At 39.7% G+C, this 25,334-nt stretch overlaps 1 protein-coding gene across 1 annotated transcript; it reads right to left on the bottom strand.

Annotated features, from left to right (window-relative positions):
- Window positions 1-328: 328 nt before the first annotated feature.
- On the bottom strand, window positions 329-13,704 carry LOC100028888 (zinc finger protein 883-like). Its single transcript, XM_016422406.2, has 5 exons — window positions 13,638-13,704; window positions 11,052-11,122; window positions 7,145-7,271; window positions 5,767-5,862; window positions 329-2,613 (listed from the first exon to the last, which is right to left on the bottom strand). The coding sequence occupies exons 2-5, from the start codon at window positions 11,082-11,084 to the stop codon at window positions 833-835; spliced, it is 2,037 nt and encodes a 678-aa protein (XP_016277892.1). The 5' UTR covers window positions 11,085-11,122; window positions 13,638-13,704; the 3' UTR covers window positions 329-832.
- Window positions 13,705-25,334: the final 11,630 nt, after the last annotated feature.

Below are 25,334 nucleotides of genomic sequence, written 5' to 3'. Positions count from 1 at the left end.
GAGTTCAGAAACCAATCCCCCCTCTTCAGTTCTTGAGTTTTTTTCTCTTTCTTCCAACTGCCTCTCCTGTCCATCAAAGTCTCTCTCCCTAACATTCCAAAGCTTCTCCCTATGCAAGGTTTACCTTACAGTACAGATAAGGAAACTGATGCAAACAGAAATTAAGTAGCTTTCCAGGGTCTGAGGCTGGATTTGAACTCAGGACTTACTGCCTCCAGGTCCAACACTCTATCTATTGTGCAACCTAGCTGCTGCTTAGTAATCTTAGTTCAGTGGTCCTTCTTTTATTACTTTGCTCTAAAAAGTTAATAAAATCAAACTATTTTGCTAAGTAATATCATAATGGCTTTATTAAAAAGAACATTTTGAAGCCTGAAATCTCAGCTCTTTTAATTCTACACTGATTAATACAGTTCTCCAAAGAACATATAGGAAAGAGGGCTATAAAGGAATTAGATTCATTTCATTCAAAAACATTAATAAGCAACAATATAACAGATGACACTAACATCTTGACATTCCAGCATTTAATAAGTGGCAAGTCTAATGGAAATTTATCCTATGTTTTTATATATCTAGAATTAATTTCCTATATGAAGTCAGTAAGGTCTGATAAGGAATGAACTAGATGTGAAAGGTTTCCACTGCGGTCATTACATTCATAGGATTTTGCCTAGTATGAATTATCTGCTTTGTTCTACTAGATGAATGGCTTTTACAGGTTTTCCCACACTAATTACATTCAAAGGGTTTTCTTCCCTTACAAATTCCCTGATATATGTTCCCTCTGGCTGAACTCTTTTCTACATTAAATATATTGAAAGGTTTTCTCTCATATATGAACTCTCTGGTGTTTCTTAAGTGATGAGTTTTTGCTGAAGGCTTTCCCACATTTATTACATTGGAAGTATTTCTCTCCAGTATGAGTTCTATGATGTTTCCTAAGGGAAGAACTCTTGTTGAAGGCTTTTCCACATTCATTACATTCAAAGGGTTTCTCTCCTGTATGAATTATCTTGTGTTCAGTAAGATACCCTTTGTGGCTGAAGGCTTTCCCACATTCATCACATTCAAAGGGTTTCTCTCCTGTATGAATCCCTTGATGTTTCATAAGGGATGAACTGTTGGTGAATGCTTTCTTACATTCATTACATTCATATGGTTTCTCTCCAGTGTGAATTCTCTGATGCCTTAGAAGAGATGAGCTGTTAGTGAAGGCTTTCCCACATTCGTTGCACTCATATGGTTTCTCTCCAGTATGAATCCTCCAGTGCTTCATAAGGGATGAGCTGTTGTTGAAAGCTTTCCCACATTCCTTACATTCATATGGTCTCTCTCCAGTATGAATCCTCTGATGTTTTAGGAGGCATGAGTTGTTGCCAAAGGCCTTTCCACATTCATTACATTTAAATGGTTTCTCACCTGTGTGAATTCTCTGGTGTTCAGTAAGATTTCCTCTCTGGCTAAAGGCTTTTCCACATTCATTACATTTAAAGGGTTTCTCTCCAGTGTGAACTCTCTGGTGTTCAGTAAGGTTTCCCCTCTGTATGAAGCCTTTCCCACACTCGTTACACACAAAAGGTTTCTCTCCAGTGTGAATCCTCTGATGTTTCATAAGAGATGAACTGTTGCTGAAGGATTTCTCACATTCACTACACTCAAATTGTTTTTCTCCAGAATGAAGTCTCAAATGTTTCTTAAAAGATGAGCTGCTTCTGAAGGCTTTCCCACATTCATTACACTCATATGGTTTCTCTCCAGTGTGAATTCTCTGATGCTTCCTGAATGAAGAGCTGTTGCTAAAAGCTTTCTCACATTTGTTACATTCAAAGGGCTTCTCTCCTGTATGAATTCTCTTATGTTCAGTAAGATATCCCCCATGACTGAAAGCTTTTCCACATTCATTGCATTCATATGGTTTCTCTCCAGTATGAATTCTCTGATGTTTCTTAAGAGATGAGTTGTTGATGAAGGCTTTCCCACATTCATTACACTCATATGGTTTCTCTCCAGTGTGAATTCTTTGGTGCTTCCTAAGGGATGAGTTGCTACCAAAAGCTTTTCCACATTTATTACATTTAAAAGGTTTCTCTCCTGTATGAATCCTCTTATGTTCAATAAGATATCCCTTATAACTGAAGGCTTTTTTACATTCATTACACTCATGTTGTTTCTTTCCACTACATTTTCTATGATTCTGAGTAAGGCCTGAGTCATAAGAGGTCTTCTTGCATTTATTATACTCATAAGGCTTCTTACCTGAGGATATTCCATTCCATTTCACTAAGTCAGAAAATGGTCTAAGGCACTCATCATGCATACCATCTCTATGGAGAGTTTTCCTAGCAGCATTCATCTGTTGGGCAAAAGAGTCCAATCCCAGACTCAAACTTGAAAACATCTGACACTTATGAGTGACTATTGTTCGTCTATATTTTTCCTCCTGGCTGTCCTTTTGCCTCCCCGATCTGACATTACATTCCCATTCTTCTCCCAACTTGGAATCCCAGGCGTCATTGTTTGTGAATCTTTCCTTGGATGACTCTCCCACAAAAATGTCTTGCTTTAGAGTGAATCCCTTTATTTTACATATTGTTTCCTGATTAATTGAACCTGAAAGAAATGAAATCATGTGAATATACACTGCTATTTATGCTGGGAGAAAGGATAGTTCCTCCTGCAGGACATGGACAGTTAACACAGAAAGTGAAGAACAATGGCAAAGCACTTAATGCCCAAGAGAGGTGCAAAGATAGTAATGGGACATCTGGCTTCTCCAAATGAGTTGAAAATTCTAGGACTAAATGAGTAATTATCATTTGCCTCAATTATCTTTCTCTCTTGATCTCTTACTTTTTATTTCTCATTCCTAATCATCCTCAAATTTGGGATTATTGTGCCTAATCTTTGGGTAAATATAAACATTTCCCTCAAGGGGAAACAGACTGAATCTTAAAACTATAGATTGGTAAACCTTGATGTCAGTCTCCAGCAAAATTCAAGCGTCTATGTATTAAGCAAATTTGTTTATCCAAACTCAGAAATCTTAGCTTAATAAGATGCAACAGGAGGTCAATAAGAAGAGATTATGTATTACAAATTCTGTTTCCAAAGGGACCTAATGAAAGTTTAATCAGGTAATATTATAAACATCTTTACATTTCACTAGGCACATGCAAAATCTCTTTAAAAAACGTTTGTGGACAAGGCAGAGAAATGTGGATTGGATGACAGTATAGCTATGTACACTTGCAACTTGTTGAAAAACGTGACACCAAATAGTTACAACTAAGAGATTTACATGAATCTGGAGGGAAATCTGAAGTGTTATGCCCCAGTTTTGTACCTGGTCCTATTCTGGTTCTATATTTTCAGACAACTTGGGTAATAACATAGAATCCATAACAATTTTTCAGATTACATTAAACAGTGTGGGACAGTAAATTCACTGGATGACTAAATCAAGATAAAAAAATGTGTGTAAAGAATTTAATGATTTAGTTATTAATAAACAATTTATCATCTGTTGTATAATATGCACTATAATTAGCAAATTAATGGGAATCAATTAATTTATAGCAATTGAGATTAATTAACAAAATGTGCATGTTATTTCTTTTGTATTTCAATAGTCTACAACGACAAGAAAAAATATTTTGTTCAAATAATCAATTGTACAAATATATGCTAACAGACCCTGTTTAACAGCAGATGAGGTCTTAACTGACTATCAGCATCAGCTCCACACGAACCAACAGTGACACAATATTAAGTGTCATCATTACTATTAAAAGGAATGCACAAGGAATTCACCAACCAACTCGGACTTTTAAGACATACAAATAAAATGACAGGGAGGGCGGTCAACGGAATGGAGCATAACATGGTCCTGTTAGACATGGGTCAGAAGTGCTAAGGGCTGGGATGAAATGGAGCTTGTAAAGAAAGACAGAGATAACAAAAAGGGGCATTTTTGCCAAAAGTGGGGAAGAAAGGAGAAGCAGAGAAGGAAGACAATTACTGCTGGGAGGAAAGGAAGCAGCGATCACAGAGAACCTACATAGCTTCCTACAGAGCAGATGAGACTAGATTCACCTCATTTTCTTTTTTAAAGAAGGGTTAGTAGAGTAAGGGCAGCTGGGTGGCACAATAGACAGTGAGCTGGGCTGAGAGTCAGGAAGATTCACTTTCATTGGTTCAGATCTGGCTTTAGACACTTCCTAGCTGTGGGACCTTGGGCAAGTCACTTAGCCCTGTTGGCATCAGTTTCATCTGGAAAATGGGTTGGAGAAGGAAACAGCAAGCTCCTCCGGTATCTTTGCCCAGAAAACCTCAAATGGGATCATGGAGAGTCAGACATGACTGAAAAGAGTGAACAACAACCAGAGTGGTAGACCAATGAATGGGTCAGACATGGTGTACCTTGATTGTGAAAGGCAATCATGTCTTGATGGGTCAGAATGGTGGTGCTTAGCTCCAGAGGTTAGAGCCAGAAGCAGTGAGAGGAAGTTGTCAAGAAGACATGTTAGGCTTGATGCCAGGAAAAATATTCTACAAGCTGGAGCTATACAAAGTACAGTGGGCTGCCTGGAGAGGAGAGGTGGCCTCCTCCCTGGACCACCGTGGGGTATGGGGGCTTGGTTCAGTCCTGGTTTTACCCAGAAAAACACTGACATTGCTTCCCACCGAGGCAGTCGTTCCTTGTAGCCTTCCTGGAATTATAAAGTTTAATGATGACTTTAAAGAGTATTTTCTATGGCACAATGCAAGTAGACGTCAAATTGGAGTTCTACTTGAAGAAGGACAAAGGTTTAAGGAAAACAGAGACAGTGGGTATGGACAGCTCTGGGATTCGGAGTAGGAGAAAAATCTGAAAGTAAAAGGTAACAGAGGTATCTTGCTTTTTAACAAATAGGGGCAGCCAGGTGGTTCAGTGGATACAAAGCCAAGCCTGGAAACGAGAGGTTTGGGGTTCAAATCCGGCCTCAGATGCTTCCATGCTATGTGACCCTGGGCAAGTCACTTAACCCCAACTGCCTTGCCCTTCCTTCTCTTCTGCCCTAGAACCAATACCAAGTATCTTCTTTTTTTTTTTTTTAAACCCTTACCTTCCGTCTTGGAGTCAATACTGTGTATTGGCTCCAAGGCAGAAGAGTGGTAAGGGTAGGCAATGGGGGTCAAGTGACTTGCCCAGGGTCACACAGCTGGGAAGTGTCTGAGGCCAGATTTGAACCTAGGACCTCCCGTCTCTAGGGCTAGCTCTCAATTCACTGAGCTACCCAGCTGCCCCCCCCAAGTATCTTCTAAGACAGAAGCTAAGGGTTTAAAAAAATGTGTGTGTGTGTGTGTATAATGTATACATATATAAAATGTATATGTGTATATATATGTGGCAGACAAGCATATTTGAGAGCAGAAACAAAGACCCTGTGAATAGGAAGAGAGGAAGTTGGCAAGGAGAGGAAGAAATAGCTATGTGAGGAGGCCAAAAAAGGATGGAATTCAGAGGGCAGGTGGGAAGGGTTTAGTATTAGGAAAGGGGACACATTTCTACTCTGAGAGTGGAAGGAAATCCAAAAGGAGAGACATTAAAAAAGTGAAAAGTGGACATGAAAAGTGAGTCTCTATGAGCATGCCTGTGGGACGGTCTCTAGCCTTCTCCCCAGGCCCCTGAGACTCTGAAAATGGCATTCAAACTGTCATTTTCAAGGCGGTAAACCCCCTTGTGCAGGTGAACTCATTTCTGTTCCTCTGACATTTACTCACCTGGGCAGGGGCCTCTAAAGGTTTCTCCCTCCGGGATCCATGGGACTTCTCCTCTTTCCAACTGGGAAATCAAATCTGATTGAAAAACTGGCAGTCCTGCTCACAGGGAAAGAAATGGGAAAATGCTAAGAAAGTCAGTCAAACAGTGTTTTTTAAGCATCTACTATGTGCCAGGCAATGTGCTGAGCCCTGGTGGTACAAAGAGACAAAAGCCTGTCCCAACCCTCCAGGAGTTACCAGAGTAATGGGGGAGACACATACAGACACACGTACAAACAAGATGGATTGGAAATAAGCTCAGAGGGAAGGCATTTGTATTAAGGGAAATCTGGAAAGTTTTCCTATAGAAGATGGGATCTTAGCTGGGACTCAAAGGAAGTCAGGGGATGGAGATAAGCAAGGAGGGAATTCCAGTGAAAATATACAGAGCTAAGGAGCCAGATGGCACAGTGGTTCCAGCCCAGGTCTGGTACACAGAATCCTCTGTTTGCTGTTCAAATCCTTTTAGAACTTGACTGCTTTCCCATTCTCCATCTTCCTCACCTCCCTCCCTTTCTGCCCACACATGCTCTTCAGTCCAGTGACACTGGCCTCCTTGTCCTTCCTCCCATAAGACACCCCATCTTCCAGCTCTGTGAGGTTTATTTTCTTTTTTAAAACCCTTACCTTCTGTCTTAGAAGTGATACTGAAGAAGAGTCATAAAGGATAGGCAATTGGGACAGTGACTTGCCCAGGGTCACATAGCCAGGGAAGTGTCCGAGGCCAGATTTGATGGATAATGGCTATCCATGGGGTCACAAAGAATTGGACATGACTGAACAACTGAATAAAAACAACATCTACAGCTATAGCTATATTCTATCTATAGAGCTCCATAAATCAATATCCATATCCATATAAAGAGAGATATATGGGTAGATCTAGGTACAGCCTATCTACATATTTAACTATATGTGTATCTATAGATATATCCAGATCTCTCTAGCTCTTTCTTCTTGATATTGGGTGTCCATAATTTTTGGTATGTTGTCTCCTTCATCAGAGAGTAAGCTCCTTGAAGACAGGGAATGTGTTTAAGCCTTTCCCTGTATATCCAGCTCTTAGCACTGTGCCTGGCACAATGGTAATCACTTAATAAATGCTTCTTGAATGTATAATCCAGTGAAATTCCTTACCAGCTCCGGGAGAGGGGAGGGAAGGGGGAGGGAGACAACACAAATCATATAATCACGGGGAAATATTTTTTTTAAATAAAATAAAAATTATATCTAAAAAAGAAATAAATGCTTGTTGACTGATTCATCGAGATAAGCTCTTTTAGATTCTTTGCCCCCTTTTCCAGATGAGAATGCTAATGGACAGACTCTGAGTTCTTACCCAGGGAGACCAGGTTCTGATAGTTCTCCAGCATCACATCCCGGTACAGGTCCCTCTGCACTGGAGTCAGCTGTTTCCACTCCTCCCAGGTGAAGTCCACAGCCACATCCTTAAATGTCACTGTTTCCTGAAACAGCCAACATATTTCTGCTTACCCAGGGACTATCTCTCACATGAACTGTGGGTGGAAGGAGGTAAGAGTCTTACCTCATGGAGAGTCAGACATGACTGAAAAGACTGTTCATGTCATAGAGGGAAAGGCTTTTCAAAGCACTGAGGATTTTAAATGTCTTAAAAAGTCAAGCATCTACTGAACATTTCCCAAATCCCTCAAATTATTCTAGGCTAGTGGCCCCTAATTGTTCTTCTCTGTCAAAATCTCTTTGGTAGTCAGTCTAGTAACCTTCGGATGGCCTTTTCTGGATCATGTTTTAAAATAATTGAAGGAAATGCTCAACTTCAACTAGAAGTGTATCTAAATAAAGTTGTCATTTTTCCCATCTAAATTCTTGAACCTCAGAAAAATGATGCCAGGTTCCCTTGCCTGCCTCTCACCCTTCTCCACTCAGCTGTACTAGTGATCTCAAATCACCAAGTCTGACCACGGTGCCCCTCTGTTCAAGAAGTCCATTATTCCCAATATCCCATACAGACTCCTGTACTTGGCCCTTCACAGCTCCTGGTCCTCCCTGTCTTTTTCACCTGGTCATATGTTCATTATTTCCCTACATGCATTCCCTATATGTCTCCTCTTGGGCCTTGGCCAAGGTGTCCATGTGTCTGCAATGCTCTCCTTCTTCACCCCCTCCTATAGGAATCCTTCACTCCCTCTAAAGTTCCACACACATGGCATTTCCAATCCAAGGCCTTTCCTCCTGACCTTCATCCTACAGCCTTGGACATTTGGTATTAGCTTAGAGGCCCACATTATTTCCCCCAACTGGATGTCATCTCTTGTAGGGAAGGGAGTGACTCACTCCTGCCTTCGTATCAAAAATGCCTGGTACCGTGTGAACCAATAATCCATGCCAGGCAGCTGAGCTAAGCCAGTCCCCAGACCTCCAACCTTCAGAGTTCCACCAGAGCCCAAGCTCCCAACATTTCCAAATGAGAGAATTTGCCAGAGCTTGGAGCCCTCTAGCAGAAGCTTTGAGAAGGTGGCAGCACCTCTAAGCCATGAGGAGCTTATTGGGTGGCACGAGAAAATGTCCCTAGGAAATAATGAAAATGGGGAGAGAAACAAAGAGACAGAGAATCTCTTCTTCCAAAGACTCACAGACTTAGAGCAAGCTAGAATTAGTTATCTAGATCAAAGATTCTTAATCATTTGTGTGCCACAGATCCCTTTGGCCCAGATTGCTGAAGCCATGGGACACCTTAGGCTCTGAATAATGCTTTTATTCTTTTAAATAGTTTATTAATATTTTAGGATGTACATAATTAAATACATAGGATTGCAAAGAAAACCAAATATATTAAAAAGTGACCAAAATATTAAGAAAACAACGAAAACTGCCAGACTAAGGAGCCCTTCATTTTACAGATGAGAAAATGAGGATGAGGGAGGTAAAGAGAATCAGTGATGGCTCAGTGGCTCTAATCCAGGCCCCCAGATTCAAAGTTCAATGTGCAATGCTGGAAACCACCCGAGTGCCTGAGATTTGGGGAATGGAAGTGAGAAGACATAATTAATACTATATCATTTTTATTTCTAATATTGCTTTTACTGTTACATTGTGTTTTTTAAAAGCCCTTTTCTCATTCTTTTGTCCTGACAATCCTAGGAATATCCTCACATACCCCTGAGCAGTTTCTAAAGTTGGGAAAATTAAAATGAGACTCTAAGCTTCATCCTGTCTAGTAAACAAAAACTACTTTTGGGCAAGGATGTCTCAGGGTAGCAGGACAGCTTCCTTGTCTATATCCCATTGGGATGAATAGATGAAAGTAAACCTTGTCCAGGCCTAACCAGATTTCTCCATGGAGACCAGCAAGAATATTGGAATCCTGTGATCAGACGGGTGATTTTCCCCATCTTCATGAAGAGACGGGGAAGGACTGGAAAATATTAGCCCACCTTCTCATTAGGTGTCCACCAATTTGAGACTCCTTGTGCTGTCTAGAGGAAGGGTTGAATGGACCTTCCAAAATTGCATTTTATGACTCAAGACTCTCAACAAAATATCTCAGATCCCCATGAGAGCTCATAGACCAATTAATTCATTGATTATTGCTAGTCTAATCAATAAGCTGATTTTTCTTACTCAGAACCCAGTCCCTCAGAATTTTTATTCATTCCAGAAGAACACAGGCATCTAGAACATTAGCAAAAGACAGCCCTTCAATAGCATGGAGATGCAAAGGAAAAGACTCAGGAGAATCCCAACTAGGCAATTCAAAGGGAAAAACCCCTTTCCACCACCTGCAAAGCTTTTGGGCTTCTATGAAGCTTTCCTGCCTCCAGAAACTCCTCGTTGGGAAAGATCATTATTCTGCAAGAATGAATCATCTTTGGTCCTGTCTTCTCCCTAGGCCCCTATCCCCCTCTGATTGGACCCAGGGCTGTGGGCTCTGTGGACCCAGTATAGTCTTTGCCCCATTTCCTACCAGCTTCCCTGCTTCTGGAATTCTCCATCATGCTCCCAAACCCAGGGTCTTCTCAACCCCACCCTCTCCTGCTCCATCTCTCTCTCTCTCTCTCTCTCTCTCTCTCTCTCTCTCTCTCTCTGTCTCTCTCTCTCTCTCTCTCTCTCTCTCTCTCTCTCTCTCTCTGTCTCTATGTCTCTCTGTCTCTCTCTTTGTCTCTCTCTCTCTCTCTGTCTCTCTGTCTCTGTCTCTGTCTCTGTCTCTCTCTCTCTCTCTCTCTCTCTCTCTCTCTCTCTCTCTCACACACACACACACACACACACACACACACACACACACACACACACTCTTCAGCTTTCTCTTCCATTAGATTGCTAGCTCCTTGAGGACAAGGACTGTCTGGACTTTCTTTTTATTATTCTGTGTATCCCCAGTGCTTAGTACATTTGCCTAGCATATATAGTAGGTACTTAATAAATGTTTATTGACCACTAAAAAGCACAGTTTGGACTACTATATTACACAGGGATTACAGAGGAGAAAAACATGAAGCTCAGTAAAGGTTACCGATTTTGCTGCTTTTTAGCTGTCTGGATGCATACCTGTGTGCTTTTTTCCCTTTTAAACTGAGAAAATACCAAATTGAGGTATATCATGGTGTAGTGGGCACAGAAGCCACTGTGGGACCAGTTGGTCAGTCAACAAATATTTCTGAAACTCTTACTGGATGGCAGGCAATGTACTGGGCACTAGATACAAAGACCGGCAAAAAGACCATCTCTGTCCTCAAGGAGCTTATGTTCTAACAGAGAAAGACAAAACAAGAAGATGAGGAGAAAGGAAGAACAGGGAGATGAATAAGGGATGGTTGCAATGGCTGGGCTCTTCCTCAAAATGGAGCTTCCAGAAGGCACTCACCAACTACAGGAGGAAGGCACAGAGGAGGAGAGGAAATGACCCAGGTTTCTCTGAGTGACCCTGGGCAAAATCACTCAACCTCTCAGTTTTCCAGGTAATTATCAAAGACTAATTTGCAAAGGTGTCAACATGCCTCAGTGGTGGCCATTTCTGCACCAGAGAGTCCCTCATACTACTGAAATTCCAGCTCTACAATTAAGGACAGAGAAGCAGAGGCAGGTGCCCTTGGCCATTGCAATCCTTTCCCAAAAGCCATTCTCCTTTCTAAGATTATAAGTGAGGAGAGATGCCAGTCTATATTAGCAGAGATCTTTTATTCATCAAGGAGTTTCTTATACCAAAAAAGTCCCAGATCTAGTCCCCACTTCCCACAGCATCCACAGAGAAAAAACATCTGACTTACCTCAGACTTGACTGTCAAGAGACTGGAAGTCATTTTCTTCTTCCTGATGGTTCTTTCTTGAGGAAATCAAGCTGAAGAAGGGAAAAAAGAGGTCATGAGGGGGCCCAATCCTGCCCTGCTGCTTCCAAACTTCCCCAGGGGGCATTCTCCAAACCAGAAGGATGCCTAAAGCAACTCAAGTCCTTCTTAGAACTAAGTGGAGAGAATGGTCACCCGGACAGTGTCCAAGAATCGAGCCAGGCCTCAGGGATCACAGCAGGGCTAAAGGTCATCAGTTCTGTTTCCTGTGTGTTGTATGATATTGCAGTTCAGCCTCCAAAGGACTTTTCTGTTCATTTCAAGGAGCCAGTTGTCTCCATTGCCTGCCCCCCCCCCCCCCCAGCTCCAAAGACCTAGAGAGACATTGACTTACAGTTCTCTAGAGCTATCAGTTTCACTGTTGTCAGACAGTCATTGGTGGCATCATAGAGGACACAGAACCCAGAAGGAAGGAGCCCAGAACTTCTCAATAATTAAAAGTGCTGCTATTAACGACCTTCTGGAGAACTAGAAGAAAGGCACCTGGCTTTCCTAAGCCTTGATCTCCCCAACTGTAAAATGGGGACAATAGTGATTCCTACCCTAGAAGCAAAATAAGATAATAGACATAGAAATGAACCCTTGACTTTATGGGCCAGGGGGAAAAGAACTTTAGGTTATTGAAGATCAGGGGGGACTGGGATTTCCCTGGCCCTGCCTACAAGAAGACCAATTGGAGAATGAGCCAGCCATACAGATTTCTAAGGGAAAATTTTTATTGTCAACAAGTATAAATTAAGGGGGGAGGAGGAGAGGGAACAGGAGGAAAAAAATAAAGTTTCTATCCTTAAGGAGCTTATGCTACAATGAATAATTGTACATAAAATATGTAGAGTGTAAATGGAAAGCAATCTCTGATGCTAGGTGGTACAGTGGATAGAACCTGAGTTCAAATCTAAACTTAGACACTATCTATGTGACCCTGGACAAGTCATGTAACCCTCTAGTGTTCCCTCAACTGTCTAAATACAGTCGCTTTTCCCTTTGCCCAGGGAGCTCCCTATATGGGAAATCACAGCGTCTCGGCGTTAGAGCTGGAAGTCGCCTGAGAAGTATCTTAGTCTGACCCCCAAAGGGGAGGTCATTGAGTCCTAGAAACACGCAGGAACTTGTCCAGGATTCCACGGATGGCGTCTCCAGCTGAATTCAAACCCAGGTTTTCCCATTTCCAGCCCAGCACCTGAAGGTCGGGACTAGCAGGCACTCCGAGGTTCCCTGAACTGAATGGAGAGGATGAGCGAGAGCTGTCCATGGTGGCACGTTTGTTCTGGAGTAACCAAGCGCAGGAACCTCCGGACTCCAGCTAAACACATCCGTTGCCTTTGCGGCTCCATCATCCCGGAACCCCAACAGTAAGCCCGGGTGTCTCTGAGCCCCTCTTCTCTGTTCCGGGGCCGTTTCTGATCCTGCCCTTGCACCCCTCTCTCCATCCAGCCTCTTCCTCCTAGAATTCCCTTTATGCGGCCGCAGCGCATAGCTTCTGGATGCCGAGTCCCCCATTAGAATACGTGCTCCTTTAAAGATGATGATGATGACCATAACAATAATAAAAATAACTGGCATTTGCTCTGCCCTATTTACAAAGTGTTTCACAACTGGCTTTTTAAAAATAGAATCAATACAGTGTCTCGATTCCAAGGCAGAAGAGCGGTAAGGGCTAGGCAACAGGGGTGAAGTGACTCGCCCAGGGTCACCCAGCTAGGAAGTGTCTGAGTCTGTATTTGAACCCAGGACATCCTGTCTTTAGGTCTGGCTCTCCATCCACGGAGCTTCTTGGCTGGCCCCTTGAAAATACTATCCTGTTTTAATCCAGGAATTAGAGGCCATTATTATTCCCATTTTACAGCTGAGGAAGCCAAGGCAGACTGTCCCACAATTAGGAAACTCCTGAGGCTGGATTTGAACCCACGTCTTCCTGACGTTGGTCCGCACTCTATCTATGGTCCACCTGGATCGTTTTTTTTTTTTTAAACCCTTACCTTCCGTCCTGGAGTCAATACTGTGTATTGGCTCCAAGGCAGAAGAGTGGCAAGGGCTAGGCAATGGGGGTCAAGTGACCTGCCCAGGGCCACACAGCTAGAAAGTGGCTGAGGCCGCATTTGAACCCAGGACCTCCCGTCTCTAGGCCTGGCTCTCAATCCACTGAGCTACCCAGCTGCCCCCTGGATCGGTTTTTAATAGATGCGAATGCCTGACATACATACCTGTGTCCACACACGGGCACACACAGAGTGGGGGGAGTGGGAGTAGCTCGGAGGACCCTGGGAGGAGGGGCGGGGAGGGAGCTGGGCGCCCTGGTCGCTCTGGTTGTGCTCTCTAAGCTACACGCACGGAGAAGACGCACGATCTCCCACACGCAAACACAAACCCGCCACAGCAGATGCAGAAATGCACACGCGAAATCGCGGAGAAACCTCGCTCCAAACACCCCCACCCAATACACGCACACTCAAAGGACAGGTGTAGAAACGAGCAAACAGCCACCTTCACGTCACACCTCCCACTCACCAAACTAGCCACCTCCGAGCCTCCTAAGGAAGAAAAGGGCAAGCGCCTACCCAGACACTGCGCCTGTGCAGAATGACCCCACCCACCCTCAGCCCACTGTAAGGACTACAATTCCCAGAGGGCATCAGAGCTGTACAGGCCGACCGTAAAAGGGCTGGAAAATGAACATTCGCAGGGTTTCTGGGAAAGGGAGTCTATCCAAACTCTTCTGGGAAATGTAGTCCTGAGGTTGGGCCTGTGCAGGCGCGGCTCCCAGCAGGGAGGCACACTGTGCACAGAATCTGAAGCTTGACTGAGAACTCTGCCTGTCCTGGGAGCAAGAGAAAGGTCTTCAGCCTGAGTGCTAGGCAGCGCCCCGCTGATTGGGGCCAGCCTGAGCAGTGGGAGTCCTAGCACCTCTGCCCTGGAAACGTCCTCAAGCATCCTACAGGGGTCACAGAGAAAAAGAGCCCCCATTAGTGTGTTGTGTGACATTGATCCTCCCAAGTAGCTTTTGTCTTTCCAAATAATGGATTCTGGCATGAATAGCATGAGGCAGAGTTAGGATTGCTGAAATTTTGTGCCTCTGGGCTCCAGACAGCCAAGTCATTTCCAAAATAGTTGCTATTTTCTGAATGGGACCCTAAGACCCTTGACTGCCAGGGACTCCCCCTGCTGTCCTTGTGAGGAGCATCTCTGTCTCTGCAGGGTCCTGGAGGTGTTGATGCATTTCCTTTAATAAAATATAAATTCCATGAGAGCAAAGACTTTGTTATCATGTCTTTGTGCCCCTGAAGTCTAACCAAAGCACATTATAAAGACTTTAAAAATGTTTATTTAAATGATAGCTGTGCAGTAATTTTCTGGGGCTGCAGACCTTGGCTCCATTCTCACCTGGAGAATCAGCTTGGTGTGATGGACAGAGAAGGAAGACCTGGATTATAATCCCACCTCAAACAATCACTAGTGGTATGACCCTGGGCAAATCATGGAACTTCTCTGTGTCTTGGTTTCCTCGTCTGTAAAATGAAGGTCTCCTTCCAGCTCTCAATCTATGGACATATCATATGAACATATGAACATAATCTGAACTATGAAGAGTTCAGATTAAAGTCACAGATAAAATGTCTCAGTTTGAAAGATATCATCTATATTGTACAATATTCTTTTCCCTAAATTCTCAGGACCCCCGGACTAAAACTTACCTCTGGAGAATAAAGATGAAAGAAGTGGATGATAAGGAAGAAATGTTTATTTCAATTGAACAAACAGTAAGTACCTACTGTATGTGTAGCACTGTGGTAGGAACTAGAGATAAAAAAATCAGATCATCATGGAAGTAAGAGTTTAGTAAGAAAACATGACAGATACCTAAAATGCAAAGTACTATATAATAACCATATTAGAGGGGAGCAAAAAGATACTATGTCAGAGCTATAGGTGGAAAGGTCTTTATCAGTCTTGAGTGGAACATGTTAGAGAAGCTTTCATGACAGAAGTAACATTTTATTTTAACTTTAAATGATGTATATAACTCAATAGAAAAAGAGGATAAGGGAGGGAATTTTAGGCATTAAGAAACAGTGTGAATAAAGATGATATAATCTGTGCTTCTATAGTATTTTTTACTTTTTAATTTATTTTATTGGCATGTTGGCATTTTTTTTACATCACTATGATTTTCTCCAGCATCTCTTCCCTCTCCCTTAGAATCATATATATGTAAAAATAGATTTTTTTTTAAAAGAAGAAGAAAAGAGGAGAGGAAATCAGCATAACTGATAAGCCCAGTAATGGAGTTTCTCATCTAAAGTGAATATTTTAAGTCATTTTAATGGCATAATTCCACATTGCTTTCACAAAATAATAAATTATTCTTATTTCTTGTCATCTTTGCCAATTTGCAGAGTACAAGGTAAAATTTGAAACAAGGATTTTTTTCCCCTTTCATCTGCTTCCCTTTTTATCTTAGAGGCAATAATTTTGTCCCTGCAGAAACTTTTCAGCCTCATGTAATCAAAGTTATCTATTTTATCACTTGTAATTTTATCCCCTTTTTAGTAAAGAATATATCTCCACCATTAGGTTCATTTCCTAAAGTGATCAAGGAAAAAGGAAAAGAACTTGTATGTTCTAAAATATTTGTTGTAGCTCTCTTTGTGGTGGCAAAGAACTAGAAATCGAAGGGATGCCCATCAATTGGGAAATGACTAAACAAGTCATAGCATGTGATTGTGATGGAAAACTACTGCACCAGAAGAAATGACAGATTAATTTTGGAAAAACATGGAAATATCTATACGAAGTTATAAAGAGTGAAATGAGCAGAACCAAGAGAATATTATATACAGCAACCGAAATGTTGATGAAGATGATAGATAGAAATAAGTAAGACATAAATATATATGTGTGTATATATATTCAAATAATTCCTTTTCTAATGGGGAGGGGAAAGGAGGAAATTAACTAGATATGTTAATATAACAAACAAAAAATATTTTTTAAAAAGAATATATCTCTTACCCATAGCTTTGAGAGCATATCATTTGTTTCTCTTTTTGTTCTTTAAATAATATGATCTTTAATAATAAAGTTGTATTATGAGAAATTGTGTAAGGCGTTGGTCTAATTTCTGTCTGAGTACTGACATTTGTAATATTATCACAAGTATCAGAAAGTGATTTCCCTTTTGTATTCATCCTGTTACATTCTCTGGTTTCCATTCTGGATGTATCTTTTATAGATTTAACATGGTCAATATATAGGGCTCTTTCCCAGTTCTATCCAACATTTTCATACATGACTTAAATAAAGGCATAATTTATATTTTTTTTATCAATTTTGTGTATGAAATTAATTTGGAAGAAATGGATAATGTAGTTGGTAGCAGAATTGGGGTCCCCAATTTTTTCAACAGGCTGTATAAATTAGTTTAATCTAACATTTTCATTTCAATTCAATAAGGATAAAAGTAGAGATCTATACGTCTGTTCAGAGAATCAACCATATAAGTATAGGCTATTAGCTCATGAGAAAAAAAATACCAAGTGGTTTTGATGGAGTTCAATCTCAATTTGAGTCAAGAATATGATGCACCAACTTAAGAACAATTCTCAAGGACAGGACAGGAAAGCCAGTCTAGCTGAAACAGCATGACATCCTATGGGAGGCTAGTAAAGAATGGTATCCAAAGCAAGGGAAATTATAATCCAGTGGATTTTGTCCTGGTAAAATCATATCTAAAATATTATATATAGCTCTGATTTTTAGGAAGCACATTGGCAGATTGGAGTGCATCTTGAGAAGGGCTATCAGGCTGGCCATGTCATAAGATAATTAAAAGAATTGCTTAGATCAGAGATTTAATTGATCATAGCTACTGGCTCCAAATATTTGAAAGGCTGATTTATGGAAGAGCTGGCTTACCTGGAAAGAGTTTACAGAACTTTAATGAATAGATAAAAGATTCCAAGATGCTGGTTTTGGCTTACAATGAGAAATAAGAAGTCCCAATTATTAGAGCTGCCCAAAAGTGAAATGGCCTGCCTGCCAAAGTAGTGAGACTTCTGTCACTGGAGCTCTTCAGAGATTAAATGATTGTTTTTTAGGGGTGTTATGAAGGAGACTCATACTTTGCATAAGAGTTTCTCAAAATGACATCTGAGGTACCATCTAACTGAAATTTTAGGATTCTTTGAATGGCCCCTTTTAACCCAATAATTGAAACTCTGCAGGATCTTTATGAAGTTTGTCCTTATCAGTTTAGCAACTGGTTCCTTGGGAAAGTTAATATCATGTGAACATTGAAAATTGTGCCCCTTCTTCCAAATGACTTATCAAAATGTTAACTAGAAACAAATCTACTGCTAACCTCTGAAGGACTTGAGTTTTTTTTTGAAAATTTTATTTAATTAGATGATTTTGAATATTTTTCTATGTTACAAGATTCATATTATTTACCCCCCTCCCCAACTGTCTCCCATATATGGCGCACAATTCCACTTGGTTTAACATGTATCATTGATCAAGACCTATTTCCATATTATTGATATTTGCACCAGGGTGATCATTTAGGGTCTATATCCCCAATCATATCCCCATCGACCCATGTGATCAAGCAGGTGTTTTTCTTCTGTGTTTCTACTCCCTTGGTTCTTCCTCTAAATGTGGATAATGTTCTTTCTCATAAGTCCCTCTGAATAGTTCTGGATCATTGCATTGTTACTAGTGGAAAAGTTCATTATATTAGATTGTGCCACAGTGTATCAGTCTCTATATATCATGTTCTCCTGGTTCTGCTCCTTTCACTCTGCATCAATTCCTGGAGGTCATTCCAGTTCACATGGAGTCCCTCCAGTTCATTATTCCTTTCAGCACAATAGTGTTCCATCACCAGCATATTCTACAATTTGTTCAGCCATTCCCCAATTGAAGGGCATCTCCTCATTTTCCAATTTTTGCCACCACAAAGAGCACAGCTATAAATATTTTTGTACAAGTCTTTCTCCTTATTATCTCTTTGGGGTACAAAGTCAGCAGTGCTATGGCTGGATCAAAGAGCAGACAGTCTTTTAGTGCCCTTTGGGCATAGTTCTAAATTGCCTTCCAGAATGGTTGGATCAATTCACAACTCCACCAGCAATGTATTAATGAAGCTTGAGTTCTAAAAATAGAAGCACCTCCAGACCACTAGTCTTCTTTCCAACCCCATCCCCGCAGCCATCACTGAAAGGCACAAACCCCTAGTAGAAGGGTCCAGTCATCCCCACTAACTTAAGAAAAAACTGTTAATGACAGGATAGGCAAGTCAGCCTAGATGAAGCATCAAGACAGCCTATGGGAGAGATGAGAGATGACATGTGCCAGGCAAATCAAACTACCTCTAGTACCTAGACCACCATAGCTATTCATATGTGAATTGAAACAGCCTATAACTAAATCCAAAGAGATCTAGGAACACCAGCTGTAGTCAGACTTCATCTCTGTCTCAGGGCATTAATAGAATCATAGCCCACATGTGTAATAGTTTCAGGAAAGATTCCAAAAAGAGAACAACTTATGTTTTTTCATTCTACATTAAGAAACAATGAAGAGATGACAATATCATAGAAACCAGGAAATATTGGTATGAATTCATATAGAATATAGTGGGCAGAACCCTTCACCCTCCCAACCATATTCCTTGCTTCAAATCCAGGAACAGAAGCCATAACTCAAGGAATCAATCCTTGTGGAAATGGGACCTGGTCATTTCTTCTATGGGTACTTTAGCCACAGCTCCTGAAGATCCAAAAAAGCACATTTTTGTTCGCAAAGTCCTTTATACCATAGTTCAATATAAGAAAGAGACATGGTATTATCAATGGAAATTTAATTTTAAAAAAAGATTCACTAACATCTGCTTTGCCATTGAACTCTAAGGACCATGAGACTTTTCCAACTGACTTGTGATTAAAACTTTCCATATATGCTGTCTATTAAAATGGGGCATGCTTTTGTACTAGTATCCCTATAGTTTAGCACAGTGCCTTACAAATAAATGTATTTTTTCATTCGTTTGTCTCATCTCCATCCCTGAATAAAAACTTAGATACATCTTTACACATCTTCAAACCCAAGACATATCTATCTAAAAGTTTCCAAAGACAAAGACAGACCACAGTTATCCTAAAAAGATACAGATTAATGAAATAGGTTAATTGAAGGGTACTTTTCAGGGATTACAGAGTAAATTTCCCAAGCTAGTATGGATGTTTTCCACTCTAAGTTCTAACTCTCTCAAAAAAAAATTTTTTTTTTTGCTATGGTTTCCCCACTATGTATAACAATTGTTCCTCAGATGAGGACATTCCCATGATTCCCAGGTGACCTTATTAGACCAATGCAGTTATCTTACCCCTTTGATTGGAAATTTCCCTCTCTGGGCACTGGACACAGTCAAAGAAGCAGACAGGTTGTCCTTCTTGGCACAACTTCCTGAATCCAGAGCCACAGGTTTCACTGCACCCAGCCTGAAGTGCTGAAGCAATGATAAGAGGGAAACATATAATTATTGGCTGCAAAGGGGCAGGTACATATGAAGTGTTCCCTGAGATTCAGGACTCCCTATTCCATAAAACGTTCTGAGAAAACTGGTACATAATCTAAGAGAAATGAGGCATAAGCCAACATGTGCCTTTGTTTCCAAGAAAAACTCCAAATAGATACATGATTTCATGTTAAGAGATGACATCAAAATCAAATTATAGGAACAAGAAGAAATTTACCTTTAGGATAAAGGAAAAGGGGAAGAATTCTTTTTTTTTTCACGCTTATTTTTTTTTCATTCATTCATTCATTCTTTTTTTTTTAATTTTATAATATTTTATTTGATCGTTTCCAAGCATTATTCATTAAAGACAAAGATAATTTTCTTTTCCTCCCCCCCCACCCCCAGTAGCCGACGCGTGATTCCACTGGGTATCACATATGTCTTGATTCGAACCCATTGCCATGTTGATAGTATTTGCATTAGAGTGTTCATTTAGAGTCTCTCCTCTGTCATGTCCCCTCAACCACTGTAGTCAGGCAGTTGCTTTTCCTCGGTGTTTCTACTCCCACAGTTTATCCTCTGCTTGTGAATGGTGTTTTTTTTCTCCTGGATCCCTGCAAGTTGTTCAGGGACATTACACCACTACTAATGGAGAAGTCCATTATGTTCGATTATACCACAGTGTATTAGTCTCTGTGTACAATGTTCTCCTGGTTCTGCTCCTCTTGCTCTGCATCACTTCCTGGAGGTCTTTCCAGTCTCCATGGAATTCCACCACTTTATTATTCCTTTGAGCACAATAGTATTCCATCACCAACATATACCACAATTTGGTCAGCCATCCCCCAATTGAAGGGCATCCCCTCGTTAGGAAAAGGGGAAGAATTTTTAACCAAGTAACGACAGAGAGGATCACAGAAGATAAAAATAGGCAATTCTGATTATATAACATTTAAGTTTTTGCACAAGCAAACCTATAAAGTTGGAATTAGAATAGAAATAGGTAAGCCAAAAATATTTATAGTGGTATACTCTTGAGGTCTCATATCTAACATATATAAGACTAATTCAGATTTATCAGAAAAAAAGAGCCATTCCCCAACTGATAAAGGTCAAGGCATACAAACAAGTAAGTTTCAAAGGAAGAAATCTATGCAAATGGCAACGTTTGAAAAAATACTTCAAATCACAAATAATTGGAAAAATTTAAGTTTAAACAACTTTGAGTTTCTATCCCCCATGCATCAGGTTAACAAAGATGACAAAAAAGGAAAACATTAAATGCTGGAAGGACTGTGGGAAGACAGGCAAATTAATACACTATTAGTAGAGCTATGAATTATCCAGCCATTCTGAAAAACAGTTTGAAATATTCCCCCCAAAGCACCAAACTGCACATACTCATTGAACTATTGATACCACTACTGAACCCATATCCCAAAGAGATCAGAGGAAAATGACTCATGTGTACAAAAAAATATTTCTAGCAACTTTTTATAGTAATAAAAACTGGAAACTAATGGGATGCCCAACTATTGAAGAATGGTTAACCAAAGTATGGTATGGTCAGATAATGGAATTTTATCATATCATAAGAAATAACCAAAAATATGGTTTCAGGGAAAACTGAAAAGAACTGAGTGAATTGCCTGCCGCATAGTGAAACAAACATTATCAAGATAGTAATTTCCACAATGGCAACAGCATTATAAACTTTGAAAGACTTGAGAATTCTAATGCAATGACTTCCAGAGGACAGGCTACCCTCCTCCTGCCAGAGAAATACTGGTCACAAAATGCAGAATGAAATACATTTTTTAACATGGACAATGGGGGAAACTGCTTGGCTTTTATGTGTATGTATGTGTGTGTATGTGTGTGTGTGTGTGTGTTACATAAACACCTATAATAAATTATGAGAGTTTTTCTTTTTATTTACTTATTTAATTGGGGTGGGTTCTCCAAGAAAATCAATGTTTTTTCATTGAAAAAATAATAAAATTATTTTAAAATAAAATTAATGACATTGGATCATTAAAGAGATAAAGAACTCTACCCATTTAAAAAAATAGGAAATCTATCATATATGGATCTATATATTCAGGAGGGGAAAAGGCTAGTTCAATGGAATGGAGTGTTCACCCAATTTGTAGTCTGTCATCCAGTCCCTTCTCTCTTAGCAGTTGGATGAGTTTGGTTCATGAACTAATCTGCCATAATTCCCTATTTTCTCATGTGGAAAATAAATGTATTAAATAACCTGAGACTGGGTTCATTTTCACACTGTACTACTCAGATCATATTAGAAGTATGCCATTCATTTATTGATGTAACACTTTAGGAAGGACATTGAAATTAAAGGGCATCTACATTAATGCTGGACCTCAAATTCATGCCATATGAGAATCTTGAAATCATGAATGTTCAGTCTAGAGAAGGGATGATTTAGATGGAACATTCTAAGTGTTTTCAAATACTTAAAGGACTATCATATGGAAAAGGAGATCAAATATGTTCTACTTAGCATGAATGTGCAAAATTAGGAGCAGACGGTAGAGATTTCAAGGGGAAATGCAGGTTTTAGATAAGGGGGAAAATGCTGAAAAGCCAAAGGCATGTTCCAATGGGCTGCCTCAGAAATCAATAGGTTTCCTATCCATGGGGGTCTTTGTGAAAATCCAGAAGAAAGAATTGCAAGTGTGTCACACATGAGACAATCATTGTCCATGTATGGGTTGGGTTAAATGTCCTCAGAGTTCCAATTCAACTCAAAGGTTTGGGGATTCTGGGCAGAATGATGATGATGGATGAAGAAAAAGGATTACTGCTTGACTCTTTTCTCTGATAAGTAACATGATCACCAGACTGGAAAGAATGGATCAAAGTGGATAATAAGGATTCAGTTCAACAAGTATTTATCAAGCATCTGCTAAGTGAAATCAATAAACTCAGTTCTATAGAAGGCTTGGTAGGGATGGTAAACAGTATTTTACACAAATAAAGTAGAAACAAAGAAAATACATATTCTAATGTCCCTTGTAGGTCTAAATTCCAAAGTTGTATATTTCTCAATAAGATTCTCAGAAATTCATTTCAATAAAATCTGGAAAAGGCCTAGAGAGAGAAAGAGAAGAGAGTGAGTGACATCAGAAAGTGTATGCAAAGCACTTTACATAACTTAAAGTGATATATAAAGATGATGATAATGATATTTGGCAGTATCTGTACTGCATGGAAGCAAGGCTCCAAAAGATTTGCAGATTTCAACCTAAAATTTTAGAGACCTCTTTCAGAAATTAGTGGAAACCATTCACTAACCTGTCTTTCCTCCTAGATGATTTTCTGAATTTCTCTAAATTTTGAGAAGCATTCAAGTTCATAAAAAGTCAAACATTAAGTTTTTGTCGGGGAGAGCTGCATTCAGATGCCATTCTGTACCACCCAGAAAGCTATTCTATGTAACATTCAGTAGCAGAATCTAGATGAGTTATTCATTCAACTCAATACCAAGGTAAAGCAGGAACAGATATGTTGAAGCCATCCTAATAACTTCATACATTTAATTTTCAGTGCATCAATTTATAATATTATCACAGAAGAAGGAAAACCAATTCTAAAATATTTTATGCACATAAAGTTTTCTTTAAAATGCAGACTATGTCTCTTTTCTATGTCTTCCTCTTCCACTTTCACTTAATACATAGTTTTCCTTGCCATTGCTCTAAATAATTTGCATATTTCCATGCAGTACTCAGTAGTACCTACAAAAATAATGTGCTTTTTTTCAGTAAAAAAGATGAATTTATTGAGAGACAGAATCATCTCAGAGATTAAGGGGTAAAATGATAAGTTAGAATAATAGAAGAAGCAGTAAACTAGGAGTCATGAGACTTGGATTCTGTCTACAAAAGCTTGGGCAAATTACTTTGTTCATCTCTTCAGTTTCTGAACTGTAAAATGATGAAGCTGTTTTAGATAATCTCTAAGGTCATGTCTAGTTCTAAAGTTTATATGACTAATTCTTTCCTAACTGCACAATATAGGGAAAACTGAGGGTGCCCCATGAAAGATACTTGAGGTGCCAGTTTCAATACTCTCACCTGTGGGAACCCACAGAGCTCAAGGGAGTCCCCATTTGGATAGACAATAAAAATGTATCTCCTCTAATGACAGCCACAGACTTGTTCTGCCCCAAGCAGCTATAATTGGGAATTTTGTGACTTGATTCTGACAGTCCTATCAGGGAGCTCTCCATTGTACTTGCTTCACTACGGTAGATTGTGTAGATTTGGTATTCCAGAGTAATGATGACTGAAGGACTAGATTATTAGGAAGATGAGTGCCCTCAACAATAACAGCGAAGTTTAGCAGGGAGGAAGAACTGGAGGATGATAATGAGTTCTGTTGTAAACACATTGAATTAGAGATGCCTACAAAACATCCGATTTCAGAAGTCTAGGAAACAATTATACTATGACTGGATCTCAGGAGAGAGACTAGGACTAGATAGACTTGGAGATATTGGAATCATCTTCATAGAGATGATAATTGAACCCATATGTACTAATGAGATCACCAAGTGAGATCATATATAATAAAAGAGAAGGGGGACCAGGACAGAGCCCTAATGAACATCCACAGTTTTGCATCAAACATTAGATCCTGAATCAATCTTTGTCCAGAGTTTTCACCTGTAACAAGTTGTATCCATGTCAGAGCAGTGCTTCTCTTTATTTCATCAGTGCTATTTAGTTATTAATAATGGTCCCAAAGTACAAGAGTAGTAATGCTATTATCTCTGATAAGCCTAAGACAATTTGTAAAGTGCCTAAGTATGTTCACTTAATTATTAAATAACAGTGTTTGCTACTATGCATTACTTTCAACTTACAAGAAGGGGCAAATGTAAGACAAATGTTGGAAGGAATTTTTAAAAGTGAGGGTACTAATACATTGTTGATGGAACTGTGAACTGACTCAACCATTTCAGAAAGCAACCTAGAATTAGACTTAAAAAGTTACAAAACTGTACACCTTTTGACTCAGCAATACCACTCTTAGGTTTATTTCCTTAAGTGATCAGGGAAAAAGAAAAAGAACCTAGATGTTCTAAAATATTTTTAGCTGCTCTCTGTGGTGGCAAAGAACTGGAAACTGAAGGCGAGTCCATCAATTAAGGAATGAATAAACAAGTTGTGGCATATGATTGTGATGGAATACTACTGTGAGTTAGCAAATGACAAACAGATTAATTTTGGGGAAACATGGAAAGATTTACATAACATTTTGAAAAGTGAAAGAAGAAGAACCAAGAGAGCTATATATAGCAATAGAAATATTGTTTGAGGAATGTCTTATAAGTGCTTATCTTCAGAGAAAGAACTGATAAATAGAAATAATTAAAATGTGGTTTCATATATACATATATCATTTTGTCAAATGAAGCCTTCTTTAATGGGGGGGGGGGAGAGCAGAGAGGGAAGGAGTTAACTGGATGTTTGAATGTAACAAATAAACTAATGAATTTAAATTTTAAAATAAATAAATAAATATTCTGTTCCTTAATGCATTGTCTGTTTTCTAACTATTTTATTAAAATCTGCTAGTTGAGCAAAAAAAAAAAAGCACTTGCTTTTCTAACACTTCTCTACTGGGGGGATGAAATAATATTTTAATTTTTAAAAAGT

Source organism: Monodelphis domestica, chromosome 4 (genome assembly GCF_027887165.1).
Source record: "Monodelphis domestica isolate mMonDom1 chromosome 4, mMonDom1.pri, whole genome shotgun sequence".
Taxonomy (NCBI): domain Eukaryota; kingdom Metazoa; phylum Chordata; class Mammalia; order Didelphimorphia; family Didelphidae; genus Monodelphis; species Monodelphis domestica.
This window is presented reverse-complemented; position numbering and strand designations above follow the sequence as displayed.